Source organism: Chelonoidis abingdonii, chromosome 3, assembly GCF_003597395.2.
Source record: "Chelonoidis abingdonii isolate Lonesome George chromosome 3, CheloAbing_2.0, whole genome shotgun sequence".
In the NCBI taxonomy this organism is placed as follows: Eukaryota; Metazoa; Chordata; order Testudines; family Testudinidae; genus Chelonoidis; species Chelonoidis abingdonii.
In genome coordinates, this window is record NC_133771.1 from 155,425,880 (window position 1) to 155,439,318 (window position 13,439).

General features: G+C 52.4%; 1 protein-coding gene across 1 annotated transcript; it reads left to right on the forward strand.

The window, feature by feature from the left end:
• Positions 1-3,434: 3,434 nt before the first annotated feature.
• LOC142046633 (uncharacterized) lies at positions 3,435-10,495 on the forward strand. The gene is made up of 8 exons (XM_075064580.1): positions 3,435-3,598; positions 3,880-4,037; positions 4,747-4,915; positions 5,581-5,658; positions 6,499-7,402; positions 7,972-8,167; positions 9,720-9,892; positions 10,388-10,495. The coding sequence occupies exons 1-8, from the start codon at positions 3,435-3,437 to the stop codon at positions 10,493-10,495; spliced, it is 1,950 nt and encodes a 649-aa protein (XP_074920681.1).
• Positions 10,496-13,439: the final 2,944 nt, after the last annotated feature.

The window sequence follows — 13,439 nt, forward strand, 5'->3', positions numbered from 1 at the left end:
CACGTCCTTGATCATTAACTCCTGATATGATGGTCATAGTTACTAGTATTTGGGCCAATTGATCTCTGATTATCGCAGATTAATGTCTGTCTCAATGGGTCTGTGAGGGATGTTGGATGGGATGGATCCGAGTTACTGAGAGAATCTTTTCTGGGTGTGGCTGGTGAGTTCTGCCACATCTCAGGTTAGCTGATGCCATATTTGGGTCGGGAAGGAATTTTCTTCCAGGGCGGATTGGCAGGGGCCCTGGAGGTTTTTCGCCTTCCTCTGCAGCGTGGGCATGTGCTTGTGGTGGATTCTCTGCCGCTTGAGTCTTCCAAACCACAATTTGATTACATTCAATAACTCAGTCATGTGTTAGGGTTGTTATAAAAGTGTATGGGTAAGGTCTCTGGCCTGCTTTGTGCAGGAGGTCAGACTAGATGACTATTGGTCCCTCTGACCTACGAGTCTATGAGTCTTTCCCCTACCACCAATTTCCTGGTGCGCAGAGTTATCCTCTGTAGATCAAACAAAGAGAATTTCCCTCCCCTGTTCCTTACTAACCCAGAGAGAAGAAAACCAACAAGTTCTTAAAAAAAAACTTTATATCAAAAGAAAGAAAAAAGACATAAGATATAACTTCTGCCCTCAAGTGACAATACAGGCTATGCTTCATAAGATAAATAGATAAACAGTCTGATTCTAAAAGAAGATATCAATTTGAATACATTCCAGCCAAGTTACACACATGTAATATACACCCAAAACAACAGTAAAAGCCTATATTGTTTTGTTTCTACCTGTACTTATAAGTTGGAAACAGAAGATTAGAAGATAGAAAGAAGCTTCTCATAGCTGAGAGACAGACAAAAGACACAGACCCAAGACAAAGACGACCCACAAATTCCCTCCCTTACTTTGAAAAATCCAGTTTTCTGATTGGTCCTCTGGTCAGGTGTTTGGTTCCCTTTGTTAACCCTTTACAGGTAAAAGAAACATTAACCCTTAGCTATCTATTTATGACAGGCAGGCTCAGCAGAGTATTTTGTGCTCATTGGGTTCATTTATCTTCTGATGCTGAGAGAATGTGAAACCAACAGCCCCTAAGGTCCTGGCCTCTAGGGTCTATGCTTCCTCTTGGCTGGTAGATAGTTAGCCACAAGTCCCGCAAAGGGTTAATGGCAGATGGGGGCTGGGTGACTTTCCCTTCTGATTGTTCTCCTCTGGCCCAGCTTGGTGTAAGCCATGCCTGCTTGGTGTGGTGCCCTATCGCTCTCTCGCAGCAGCGAGGCCAGCTAAAGATTGATGGGCCTACTACAACCTTGGCTGTGTCTTTTACTGCAGGCAGTAGAGGCTTATGCATTAAGATCAAGAGGTCTCAGGTTTAATCCTACTGCCAACGACCCACTCAGGGGCATCAGTGTCACACTGGGATCCCCATGGAGCCGAGCTCTGGATCTCTTCCTTGGTGTCACAAAGGGACTAGGCTGAGGACCTTGGTATTAAAGCACATTTCTGGAGCCAAGCCTAGGCAGAGGGTAGAGGAAACCAAGACTGAGCCATGCTCAGAGATGCGGTGGGATATTCTGACCCCAGAGCACTGTGTGGCTGGGTGAGGCTGGTGGGGGTGGCTGGCCCGGGCAATGGGGAAAGGTGGTGTGGCTGACGTGTGCTCTTCTCCCCTCTCTGCTGGCAGGAGCCTATGTGCGAGGCTCAGGGCAGCATCGAGGCAACTTTCAGTGCCTTCAGCAGGAGCCAGTACGATGCTCTGAGACGTCTGCGCACCTACTGGGTTCCCAGGTTTCTCCTCCACCACCAGAGAACCAGACACCTCAGGTTCGTACAATGGGAACCATCCAGGAGATGATGGGGTGAGGGGACGGAAAGCTCCTCCTTTTGTAGCTCTCAGGAGACAGGGCCTGCTGCTGTATTGGACAAGCCACAAGAGAACTGGGCAGCTTGCTGGAGCTCCTCCCAGACTCTACAGCCCCTTCTGGTCTCGCCAACTGCAGAGGCCTAGAGGAATGAGGATCCAGTGGCTACAGCAGGGGCTGAGAATCAGGACTCCTGGGTTCTATTTCTGGACCTAGTAGGGGAGTGAGATCCAGTGATTAGAGGACTGGGGCATAGTGTCCTACTCGGGAGCTGGGTTCTCTTCCCACTGACTTCCTGCCTGACCGTGAGTCAGTCCTGCCCTCTTCCTTTGGCTCAGTTTCGCCCCTCTTAAAATGTAGAGACTGATATGCTTGGAAAACAGGGTGTTGTTACGTATTTATTTTGATTCTATGGTAGGACTGTCCCCACCTCAGGCTCTCAGACCAAGCCTAGGCCGCCCATGAACACTGATTTCCTGCCTTCGCTCAAGGTGTTTGCGTCGCTTCCTGTTGTGGGTGACGGCTGCATGAGCCACATGAATAGAAGCGAAGACTGGTTCAGCGTCTGTAACGCCTCCAAGGTGCATGGTTTGGATATTGTGTGTGTCTCCCTGCAGGTATCTTCCCAACGTGACACAATCCAACACTGAGGCAGGTTAACAGCACGTGCACACAACACCCTGCCATCCAAAATAAGGGTGGTGCTGTAATTGCCTTGTGGGAGGTAGGGTAGACAGCCACCAAGCTGGTGGCAGGGACACTCCCAAAATGGTATAGGAGGCAGAGGTGGCACCAGCAGAATCACAGGCTCCTTGAACACTAGACTATGTGGAGGAAGGCGGGGGGGGGGGGGATTTAGCTCTAACAGGAGGGTCACAGCACAAAACAGTTTGAGTGATGGAGGGGATGGCATGTGTAAGTCCCCTCTTCCCCAGCTCACCACAACCTGAGTCTCTGAGACAGAGGACATGTCTACACTAGAGCTGGAAGTGTAATTTCCAGCCCAAGTAGACATACCTGCACTAGCTCTGGTCAAACTCTTTTTAAAAGTAGCCGTGTAGCCGCAGTGACATGAATGAAAGGAGGAGCAGCCCCCCCGAGAATGAGACTAGGGTCTCAGATGGGACTGTCCTCAGGGCGGCTAGGCCCTCCCGTTAATTGCGCCATTGCAGCTACGCTTCTGTTAGAAGATGGAGCTAGCATGGGTATGTCTCCTCAAGGCGGAAATGATCAGTACCAGTGTAGACAGCCCCTGACAGGAGTTGCAGGGCTTGTAAAAGGGGTGAATGAATAGAGCCTGGGTGAGAAGAGCCATAAAAGACGACAGATGAATTCTGCTCCAGCCCAAGTTCTTCCCTGAGCACTTGAGATGTCCTTTTGCACTGTTGGTAGCCAGCTGCCTGCCATGCAGGATTGCTACTGGTAATACAGCCAAGGGTTATTTTGTGTGGGTCCTCTTCTCTCATTGGGGATCTGTCTCTGGCCAGGGCCTGACGCAGCTCTCGGTTACCTTTGGAGAGCCAGCAATGAGGGTAAGAATGACTACAGCACTGAAAACCTCTTCTTGCTGTTCATCCGATGCAGCTTCCGCACTCTGGTGCAAGCTGGCGAGGCAGGATTGTGTCAGCTCGGCAGCCAGACCTCTCATGGAATCTCCCCGACACACCGCTGACATCCCACCTCCTCCAAGCACTAATGTGTGATCCTGGGGCTGGGGGGAGCTTTCTTCACTACCTGACCAGGTGAGTCTCACTCTCCTGTCCTTATCCTTTTCAGCCACCTGACTGAGCTGGGGAATCCCTGGGAATGTAGACTTTGCTGCTGCATTGCCTCCAGCTGTGACAAATACTTGATGCATCAGAGGCAAATGTTGAGTTATTGTAGTTTTCTCCTGGGGCCACCATATAGCCTTGTACAAGCCAACTGGGCTCTATCCCTGCTGGCCACTCCGGAGGAGAGGTGACTAATTCACTTTTCACACTTCCCCAGGCTGATGCGCATTCCTTCCCTGCTTACCCTCCAGGTTTGAGGATACTCAGATGGTCCATAACCTCCAGCTGTGGCAAGCACTGGAGGAGCACCAGGCCACTTGGGAGTGGCAGGCAGACCGGCTCAAGCCCCAACGCTCAGCCTGGCAGATCTTCCACAAGTACTTGGTGCATGGTGCACCATGTGATGTTGGTGAGCTCCCAGATAACTGGTTCTTCTGCACCATATGCGGACAGTGGCCAAATCCACTTGGCGCTGGGTTTAGCTGTAGCTGGGTGTGCATGGGGATCCCGGGCTGAATCTCAGAGACCTGCACCAGGGGGATCGTAGGGACTAATGAGCAAAATTATTGATGCTGCAGAATATGAGTGAGTGGGAGTGTGGAACCAGAAAATATTCAGGGGTCTAGAGGGACAGTCTGAATCTGAACCTGCAGCCACCCAAAATGGATTTGAAGTTGGAAAAGCAAGTTGCCCCCACTCATTCAGCTACTAAATGACTTGTTTTCCATGGTCCCGGTGATAGAAGGTCTAGAATGGGAGCAATAGCCTAGTGAATTCCCAAAGCCAGAGAAGCAGCCCATCCTCTGGGAGGGGAGTCGCCATTGCAGTTGTAGGGACACATGGGAGGCACTGGCTGGTGTATAGGGTGAAGGGAGAGTATCTAGTTTCCTGCTCAAGTAGACTTGCTGCACCGCTTTCTTCCGCAAATGGCAGCTGGGGACCAACACACTGCCTTGGGGGGAGATTTCCTTGGACTCCTCTGGAGAACCAGTGCAAAGGGGTGCGCTGGAGGAGGGTTCGTGTCGAGTGGCTGCATGTTACTTCCCTGCCCTAGTGAACTTGCCTTTGAAGATGGAGTCCTAGGCCAACGCTCCACTCTGCTTTTCTGCTTCTTGCAGGACTCAGCTCCGATATGGCACATTACATCCAGCATCTCCAGGAGATGCTCAGCTCCAGCAACCAACCTCTGGAGCCTTTGGCCTTGGAGCCAGTGGCTCAGCACGTGCTCGCTGTTCTCTGTGAGGCCTGGCTCCGCTATCTCCGCTATGAGATAGCCACCTTCCTGGAGTGAGTTCCAAGGGCCTTGGGTCCTCTTCTTTGGTTTCCAGACCCAGGTGTAAAGCACTGGCAGGCAAGGGGGAGAGAAGTGGTTTATGGGGGAAAGCCAGTTCTTGTTTTGTCCATGGACACATCTCAGAGAGCTCCCTAACTGCACCCAGTGAAGCAGTTACTCCTCCTCTCAAAGCAGTTTGGCTCTTTGCAGCCTCAAACAAAATACTGGCAATCTTGGATTCAGGCCTTCTATAGCAGGTGCTCCTGCACCATCTTCTGAAGCACCTTCTGCTGGGAGCTCAGACTGGAGTAATCTAGTAATCCTCCTTGGCCCAAAGCCAGTGCTCACCCACTACCTTCTTGCACATGGCCTTCTGAAAGTACCTATGAGCTCTCCCGTTCCTCTCTCTACAGCCCCTTCTGCTGTGGGAGGCCAGGACTGGAGTAGCTGGGAACTGCTCCATAGTCAGTGCTCCACTCCTGACAGCACCTCCATTTGAGAGCAGAGCAACTAAATGAAGGATTGGCCTGGGTATTTCATTCACTTCCAGCTTGGGGCTGCAGCTTGAGAGAATTCTTTTCAATCAGCCAGCGCGCGTCACAAAAATCTTTTAAACTCTGCTTCTAAGCAAGACAGATGTCCACCTGGCTTATTTGCTCTGTGCCACCCTTTCTTGCAGGTACTGCATCCCAGTCTCTTACGTGGAAGTGCAGGACGTCAGGAGCAAAGACAGTAGAATAAAGCAGAGAAGAGACAGGTACTTCTTTATCTGAACTCAGCAAAGGGGGCACAGTTGTTTAGGATTCGGGTTGGCAAACCCAGCTTTGTGAGTGCTGCAAAAGGAACTCAGGTGTCCAGCTGGACATTTGGATTCCCAGAGGTGTTACCAAGCTGATTAATCATTATCACAGCTAAAATTGCAGCCTTTTTAGTCAAGTCCCTGCTGCCCACTGTCCCCACTATGTTAAGGTAGCCTCTACGGCATGGGTCTAGTTAAGAACGTGTGCTCTAGGGATATATTTGCACTATAGAGCCCTGATGCCCAGAGGGGAATGCAGGCTGCTATACTGATAATGATCTTATATTTAGATCTTACCCCTCCTTTGCAAAGAGACTCAATCACTTCACAGAACTCTCATGCTGAGAATCGCTGTGCCCTCCACTGGCATACGGCTGCGTCGGGGTGGATTAAGGCAGCTATTTCCCCACCATACAAACACTGCAAAGGACATGAAGAACACAGCATCCCACTACAGAATAAAGTTAGGAGGCAGGATACAATTCCCTGCCCTGGAATAGGGCTAGGACAACCCCTCTGTCTCATGGGATCTACAATAACCATAAGTGGTCAAGCCCTGAAAGACATCTCCAACAGCACAGCAACCACCAGCATCACGTGAGGACATAGGGACAGCACAGGCTCGGTGCAGGTACCCCCTCAAAACTACCATCACTGCTTCTTGGTTTCCTTGGCTGTGGAGTGGGGGGAGGGTCTCCCATCTAAGTACAAAGCAGGCCTGATGCTGCTCAGCCTATGAGATCCAACAAGATGTGCTATGGCTGTATTGAGAACCTGTTTGCATCCTTGCAGGGCCAGGAAGAGGACGGAAAATACCAGCTTTCAAGCCCAGGAAGACAGAAAGCAGCAGAGGAGGCACCGAAAGAAAGCTGCAGCCGAGCCCCAGCGCTTAGGCCACACTGGCCTGGCAAGTGGGAAAGGGTCAGTGACACCCCAGCGTGCCCTGGACCTGATCAACAACAAGGTGGTTTTCAAAGCCTATAGAAAGGCAGCTCAGGAAATGCAAGATGCAGGGCTCCAGAGGGTGCTGGGGCTGTTGGAGAAGCTGGAGCAGTGCCAGGCAGCCCCAGAGGGCAGGAAGCGGCTGAGCTGTGTGCTGAAGTTCCTGGACCTCTGGGACCAGCAAGGGGCTGGGCCACTGAGCTCTTGCCTCCCCAGGGAGCTGAGGAAGAGACTGAGGGCAGAGGTGGGCCAGGGAGGAGTAAGCGACTCAAACATAAAAGAAATCCAAGCTGCCTTGTATGCGCATGTTGCTCAGGCCTTCGAGAGCTTCTGGGCTGAAGTGAGTGAGGGGCTGGGCAGGCATGGAATACAGCCCTCCCAGATCCAAGACGAGGGCTGGCCCAAGCTTCAGCCGCTCCTACATTTGCTGGCTGCCAAGGTGGTCCTCAAGCATCTAAGGAACAGGAAAGCTGCGGTGGGGTCAGCAGCTATAGCCCAGCCCAGCCAGGAAGACAAAGCCTCCTTCTGCCAATTCCTCAGGGCTGCTGCCGAAGGCTGGCCCACCCTGGAGATGCTGCACTTCCTCAAACACCTGCAGGTCCATGGCCCTCCTGTGCTGGAGCATGGCCTGCACTTCCAGCTGGAGGTGCAGAAGTTCAAGAACGCCCATCACGCCATGCCGGACAGGGCTCTCCTGAGGAAGAAGGTGCAGGTGATCCGCAACTGCTTCCTTGTCTCCCAGCTGGAGCCCCGGCTGCAGGTAGGCCTCATGCTCTGACAGAGGAGTAGCGAGGGGGCAAAGAGATGGTCAGGCAGACCTAGGGCAAGAGAGGAGGAGATGGACCTAAAGCATTAGCAGTGAGTTGATATATAATACAGCAGTTCTGCAAAACAGAGTGGTGGGTGTGTAAACTCTGTGGGATCCCATTGAAGTCAGTGACAGCAGCACTGGGCCTCAATGGCCATGTTTAATGCTGTAAAGGGGAATACGCTAGTTCCCAATTTCCTCCCCCACCTGAAAAATTCCAAGATGATGAAATACAGTGATCAATCTCAATATAATTCCCAGGCCAGCTTCAGCCCAGGCTAGCCTCCACCCTCCTCCCCAGACTGTTCTCAGCTAACCTAGTCTGGGAAATGCCCTGCACAGCAGCACCTGCACTCTGGTAACACTGGGGCTGAGAGAGCCCAGTACCAGCCTGTCCAGAATGAGAGGCCAAACTGGTGTAGAAGCAGCTGGGATATCTAGCAGATCTTTTTGCAGCTGGTAACAAGGAGACTTGCTCCCCTGCCCCAGACCCTTGAGCATGTTTGTGGCTTGCTCTCTAGGTGATGGTGGATGCTGAGAAGTTGGGGAGAGCTATCTGGGCAGCTGAGCAGGCTCTCCAGCAGGATGCCCCAGCACCACCTCCTGGTCTGTTTGATGAGCTGAGGGACTCCGTCTTCAGCACCCTACTGCCGTACTGGGCTGGGTTCCGAAAGGCCTGGCTGAAGCGGTCGCCTGAGAGTGCCCAGAGAGCCCCAGGTACGTTCATCACCCTGAGCCCCTGTCTGACTGTGGAGCCCACCCTTTCTCTGGAGAGTCCGAGGATCAGATGGCAAGGATTTTGCAGCTGCTCCAGGAAGGTTCCCTGCTGTGGGAACTGGGCACCACACTTCAAGCAAGAGAGGCTGAAGGGGCATGTGGAGACAGTTGTGTGCTTACATTTGCAAGTGCAATACCCATGCTAAAGAAACAGCACGTGCAGGCCTGGCTCTCACAAAGGCCTATGGCCAATTGAAAAAATGACCTGTGGCTCACATGAAGCCTTCCTCATTACTCTTGGAGAAAATAATGCCAGAGCCCAGTAGCTTACCCTGACAGGAGTGATTCCACCTGAATGGTCCTTTTGCTTTATTGCATCCCACTGCTCCTAGCTAGACTTTCCTGCTCTTTGTGTGACTCATCTCTGAGCTCCCTCCAGCCTGTCACCACTTTGAGCTGCCCAGAGCTGAGGCAGGATGTAAAGGACCTTTGATCTCTCACTGGGTGGGGCAGGTCACTTCCTAGTGAATGGCCAGACCTTTCACTCCTGGTTTTCATTTTCTGGGCAGGGAGGGGTGTTTTTCACCTAGTTTATCTCAAGCCCATGGTGCAGCTCTCTCCTGAGGAAAGCGCACCCCCAGGGCTCATCTTTGTGTGTCTCTTGTCCCCTGTGTGGACTGATGATAAACTGAGGCTAGTAGAGCCTTTCACCCCTAGCAATTGCAGAAGGGTGATCCTGCCCTCAGGGATGAATTCCCCATGGGACTGCCTTGTAGAATGGAGTATTTATTGCCCCGACAGGCTTTTACCACCAGTTCCTGTCTCATGCAGGTTAAGTGCCTGCTCTACCCACACCAGTACACATCTACAGGGACGATGCTGTGCTGAGAGATTTCTCCTCCCCCCTGGCCAGGTGCTCCAGGTGCAAAGCTGCCCTTTCAAAATGCTGAGCCACAGAAGTCCCTTGCCAGCATTTAAGGTGTTTCCTTGAGCTGGGGCAGAGAGAACTGTCCCTCCAAGGGCTCAGTGTCAGATCCTTTATTCTTCCCTGACCCCTTTTCATCCAAAAAGCTTTACAGACAACAATCAGTGTTACTTAAGTGCGGCCAACAGCAGTCACGCTGCCCCAGTCACTACACAAGGGGAAGTGAAGTATCACGTGTCCAAAGGAAACCGCAGGGGGACTAAAGAGCGGCAGAATATAATTACCAGAGTTGATTTGACCACAACACCAGGGGGAGCCTCCTGCCTGTGGGAAACAGTGCAAGGGGACAAGAAGCCAAGACCTTGGCTTTACATCTGGCACCATGCTGGGGCATTGACTCAGTACAGGCTTTTAGGAAGAACCTCCCCACCCCCCCATTGAATCATCCTGAACTTCCCTTTGGGGATAGGGAGTAGTCTCATCTGAATATTGACCACACCTGATCTTTAGCTTGGACTGTAGAACACCAGGTGGCCAGGGGGAAGGAGAGGGAATGGAGTCCTGGGATGGGTGTGGAGGGGAAAAAGAAAATCAGACCCTTTCTCATGACCATCTCTTCCATTGCAGTGCTGAGAGCCCAGCAACTCCTACAGCAGAGACGGGCCCTGTTTGAGCGGTCCCAGGGCCCACCACAAACATTCCAGCTGCCTCCTCTGCAGCAGCACGCCAACGTGAAGGGGAGCAAGCAGCAGGACGGCTTCACTTACACCTTCTCCGTCAGCAGGGGCATTGCCCTGAAGGTCAGTGGGCAGGTCTGCACGCCCACTCCTAAAGGGAGCAAGGGCAGCCAGCAAAGGGTCGCAGCTGGCTGTAAACTCAGACCTGAGGTGTTTAATCTATGAAATGCTCCTGCCAGCAACTCGGCGACTTTGGTAAGACACAAAGGGGCTCAGCCTGGTGTTCCTGCTGGTAGCACCCAAGCTGTTCCTCTCACCCCTAAACCAGTCCAGGAAGGAGGTGGCGTTTGCAGCAGCTATTCATGTAGCAACACCCACAATAAGTGGTACACCTTGGACGGCTGGAGCCACTTTTCCCAATATACTAACATTCCTCCCCATGTCCAATACAGCCACTTCTGAGTTGGACCCCTGCAGCTGTTGAACAGCAGACAGTAACAACACACTACAGCCTAGGGCAGGAAGTGACCTACACAAACCCAATGTCCCCCCCCTCCTCCTTTCCGCTCCTGTAAGCACACACAGAGTTAGATGCTATAACTCCCTCTCTTTACTCAGGCCTCCGGCAGAGAAGATACGAGCACCTGCACTTCTGTGTTTGGAAATGGCAAGAGGTCAGCACGAGTTCAGCTTCCTCCCCTTCCTGAGGTACCGGTGCTGCTTTGATCGGGACAGAAAGCGGTCATGCCTACAGCACTCAATGCAGAGCCGCAATGCTGGCAACATGAGTGGCAGCTAGAGGTGGCTGGTGTGCTGCAAAATCAAGCTCTGGGCTGCTTTTAAACACAAGGAAGGGAAACAGCCAACGGCTAGGAGAGAGATCTGGGACCAGTGGCCCTGTGCTGTAGGGTGACATGGTAAAGCAAGGCTCAGGCGCCCTGCTGGAAGTTCAAGGTCCCTTGGCACCAAGTGAAAACCTGGGAGCCTTGGCCAAAGTCCCTCTCATTAAGGGGGGTTTCAATTACCCAGGCTGGGCACAAGCTCTTGCTGAACCCAGAAGAGCTGAGGCAGCTGCCTGCGTTCTCAGTGCTGCTGCAGTAGCTGATTCGGTGCACTGGGGAGCACCAGATCTGCTCTCTCCCTCCATGAAAAGGCCAACACCTCTCCCCCACCAGCATTTTCACCTCCTGCTCAAAGGACCAGGTTAACATTAATCACATGGCAGTGAGTAGCCCTCCTAAGAAGAGTCCTCGTAGAGTGGCTGGGAGCCGAGATCACACTGGAGTATCTGTGTGATGTTAAGGGTTAAGTCTCATATGGAGTTTCCAGGTCTGAGAGCTGCAGCCACCGGGGCAGTTCCAGCCTAGAGCTCTGAGACAGGGATAGGTGGGCTGCTTATCTCACATAGCAGGTCAGTCCAGTATTCTCATTCAGACCCTCCCCTCTCTGCCTCCAGACTAGAGGCAGCTGGGCAGAACAAGGTGCTTCGCTTAATCCCAACCGAGCAACTCACCCACACACTTACAGCACACGAGAAGCTAAAGAGAAGGAAAAGCAGCCCTCTGCCCAGAGCAGGGTCTTGCGCCAGGTGCAGCAAGGAAGGGCTGGAGGGTTCTTTAACCACGGGTGGAGTTCAAAGGATGTGGTGTCACAGCTCACTCTACAGTGATGCATTTGACTCTTGTGTTATGGCACTAGCCTGTGTCCTTATTAAGAATGACACTGAGCTGATCATCAGGTGCGGGATTGAGTTCCAGGCCCATAGGAGCAGCTCTACAAACTCAAGGCTCTTGGGCCAAAGTGGGGTAGCGGCAAGTGCCAGAGGATGGTGTGACAGTGCTGGCAGCTGTGCAGTGCTGGCTGTGGGGCTGAGGAATTCCACGGCTGCCTGCACAGTGGTCAGCTCAGATCTTGACAGGGGACATTCACTCATATGCTGCCTGCTGCAGCCTCACACTCTGGAGTGACCTCCTCCTGGCTAGCCTTAATCACTGAACTCTTGCCCCCTTGTGTGCATTCAACTTGCTGCTAACATCAGGTTCCCAGCTCATCACCCACCTCTGGCTCCCCTTCTCCACAAGCTACTTACCTTTCTGTCTCTTCATAAGTTAGCCCCAGCTGCTCTATTAATTCCTTGTGCTGCTGAGACGCTGCCTTTGCTCTCCCAGCATTCCCTGACTGCACTACCCAGTCACTTTGGCCTCGATTCACAAAGGGACTTGACCCAGCCTTAGGTGCCTAAGGCCCCACCTCCCATTTTTAGGTGATTCACAAAACTGGCAAACCCTCTAGGTGCCTAAACTCTCTCAGCACCTACAGTTCTGTAAAAGCTCCTGTGGTGACCCTGTTTGAGGCTCTGGGCATGTGCACTGCTGCCTCACTCTAGGAATCTGGATGCCTGACCCCTGCCTATGCCCCATGGGGTAGGGGGGAAGTAGGAGTTTGGCCACTTAAGTCATGTATGGGGCCTGGGCTGTAGGCATGCTCAGAGGCTGCCTATCAGTTGGGCCCTCAGGCATACACAAGTCAGCCAGGGGATTGGCTCTCCCTCATCGCTCTTTTAGCCCAGTGGTTAGGGTGCTTACCTGGGATGCAGGAGAGCACCCATTTCAAGTCCCCTCTCCACTTGAGGAGGGAGAAAGGATTTGAACTGGATTCTTGTTACCTTCTGGGAGTGTGCTCTAACCACTGGGCTATGGGATAGTCCCATGTGGGGCTCCCTGAATCTCTCCTGTTGAGGCTGTTCCACTGTGGATAAATAGTCATTTGGGCCAGGGAGACAGAGAGCAAACGCATGTCCAGTGATTGGGGCACTCACATAAGATGGGGCAGATGCCAGTTCAAATCCTCAGGGAGGATTTTACCTGGGGGTCTTCCAGGTGAGAATCCAAACCACTAGGCTAAAAACTTATGAAAGAGGCCCTCCTCCCCGCCCAGCCTCTTGCAACAGTGGCAGAGGTGCCTAACTCCAAAGAGGGTTCCTGGCTAAGAATGCTGGCAGAGATACACACCTCCCTGCCTAGACTCAGGCGCCTGTCTTTGTGAGAGGAGCAGGGCTTAGCACATCCCCTGGTGGTCAGCATCTCCCCCGAGCTAGCTTAGGCAGCTCCCTGTCTACCATGCTGGCTTTTGGGATGTGCAGTCTAAAGCGCCTGTCTCACCCCATGCACTATGTAAGGAGGGTAGGTGCTGAACTCAGGCTTTGTGACTTGCAGCATGTTCCTGTGATTTTCTAAGCCCTAACAGTTAGGCAGTGTGACACTCAGCATTGCAACACCAAAGTACCTTTGTGCATCCAGGCTTTCCCCTATCCCACCCTTTATGCGTGGGAAAATTCCCCGTAAAATCCATGCTGCTGCTACCTCATCCTTCAAGCTCAACGCTGCTGTGATGCCTCGCAAGCCCTAGCTGCTGATAACGACCAAGCCAGAGGTGAGCTACTTCTACTGCTTACAGCGATTTCACTGTTTACCTTGTCAGTCCTTCCCTCCCTCCACCTTCTGCATCTTGGCATAAACCAAGTTTTGCAAGGCCTTTGGGGCAGGGAGTGTCCTCGCTTTAGATTGACATAGCCTGGGGCAGGGGCTCTAGGCATTGCTGTAATACAGATAATAAAGAGGTTTAAATTACCCAGGTCATGTGAGTTTGTGGAGTTGTATATGCTATGAGT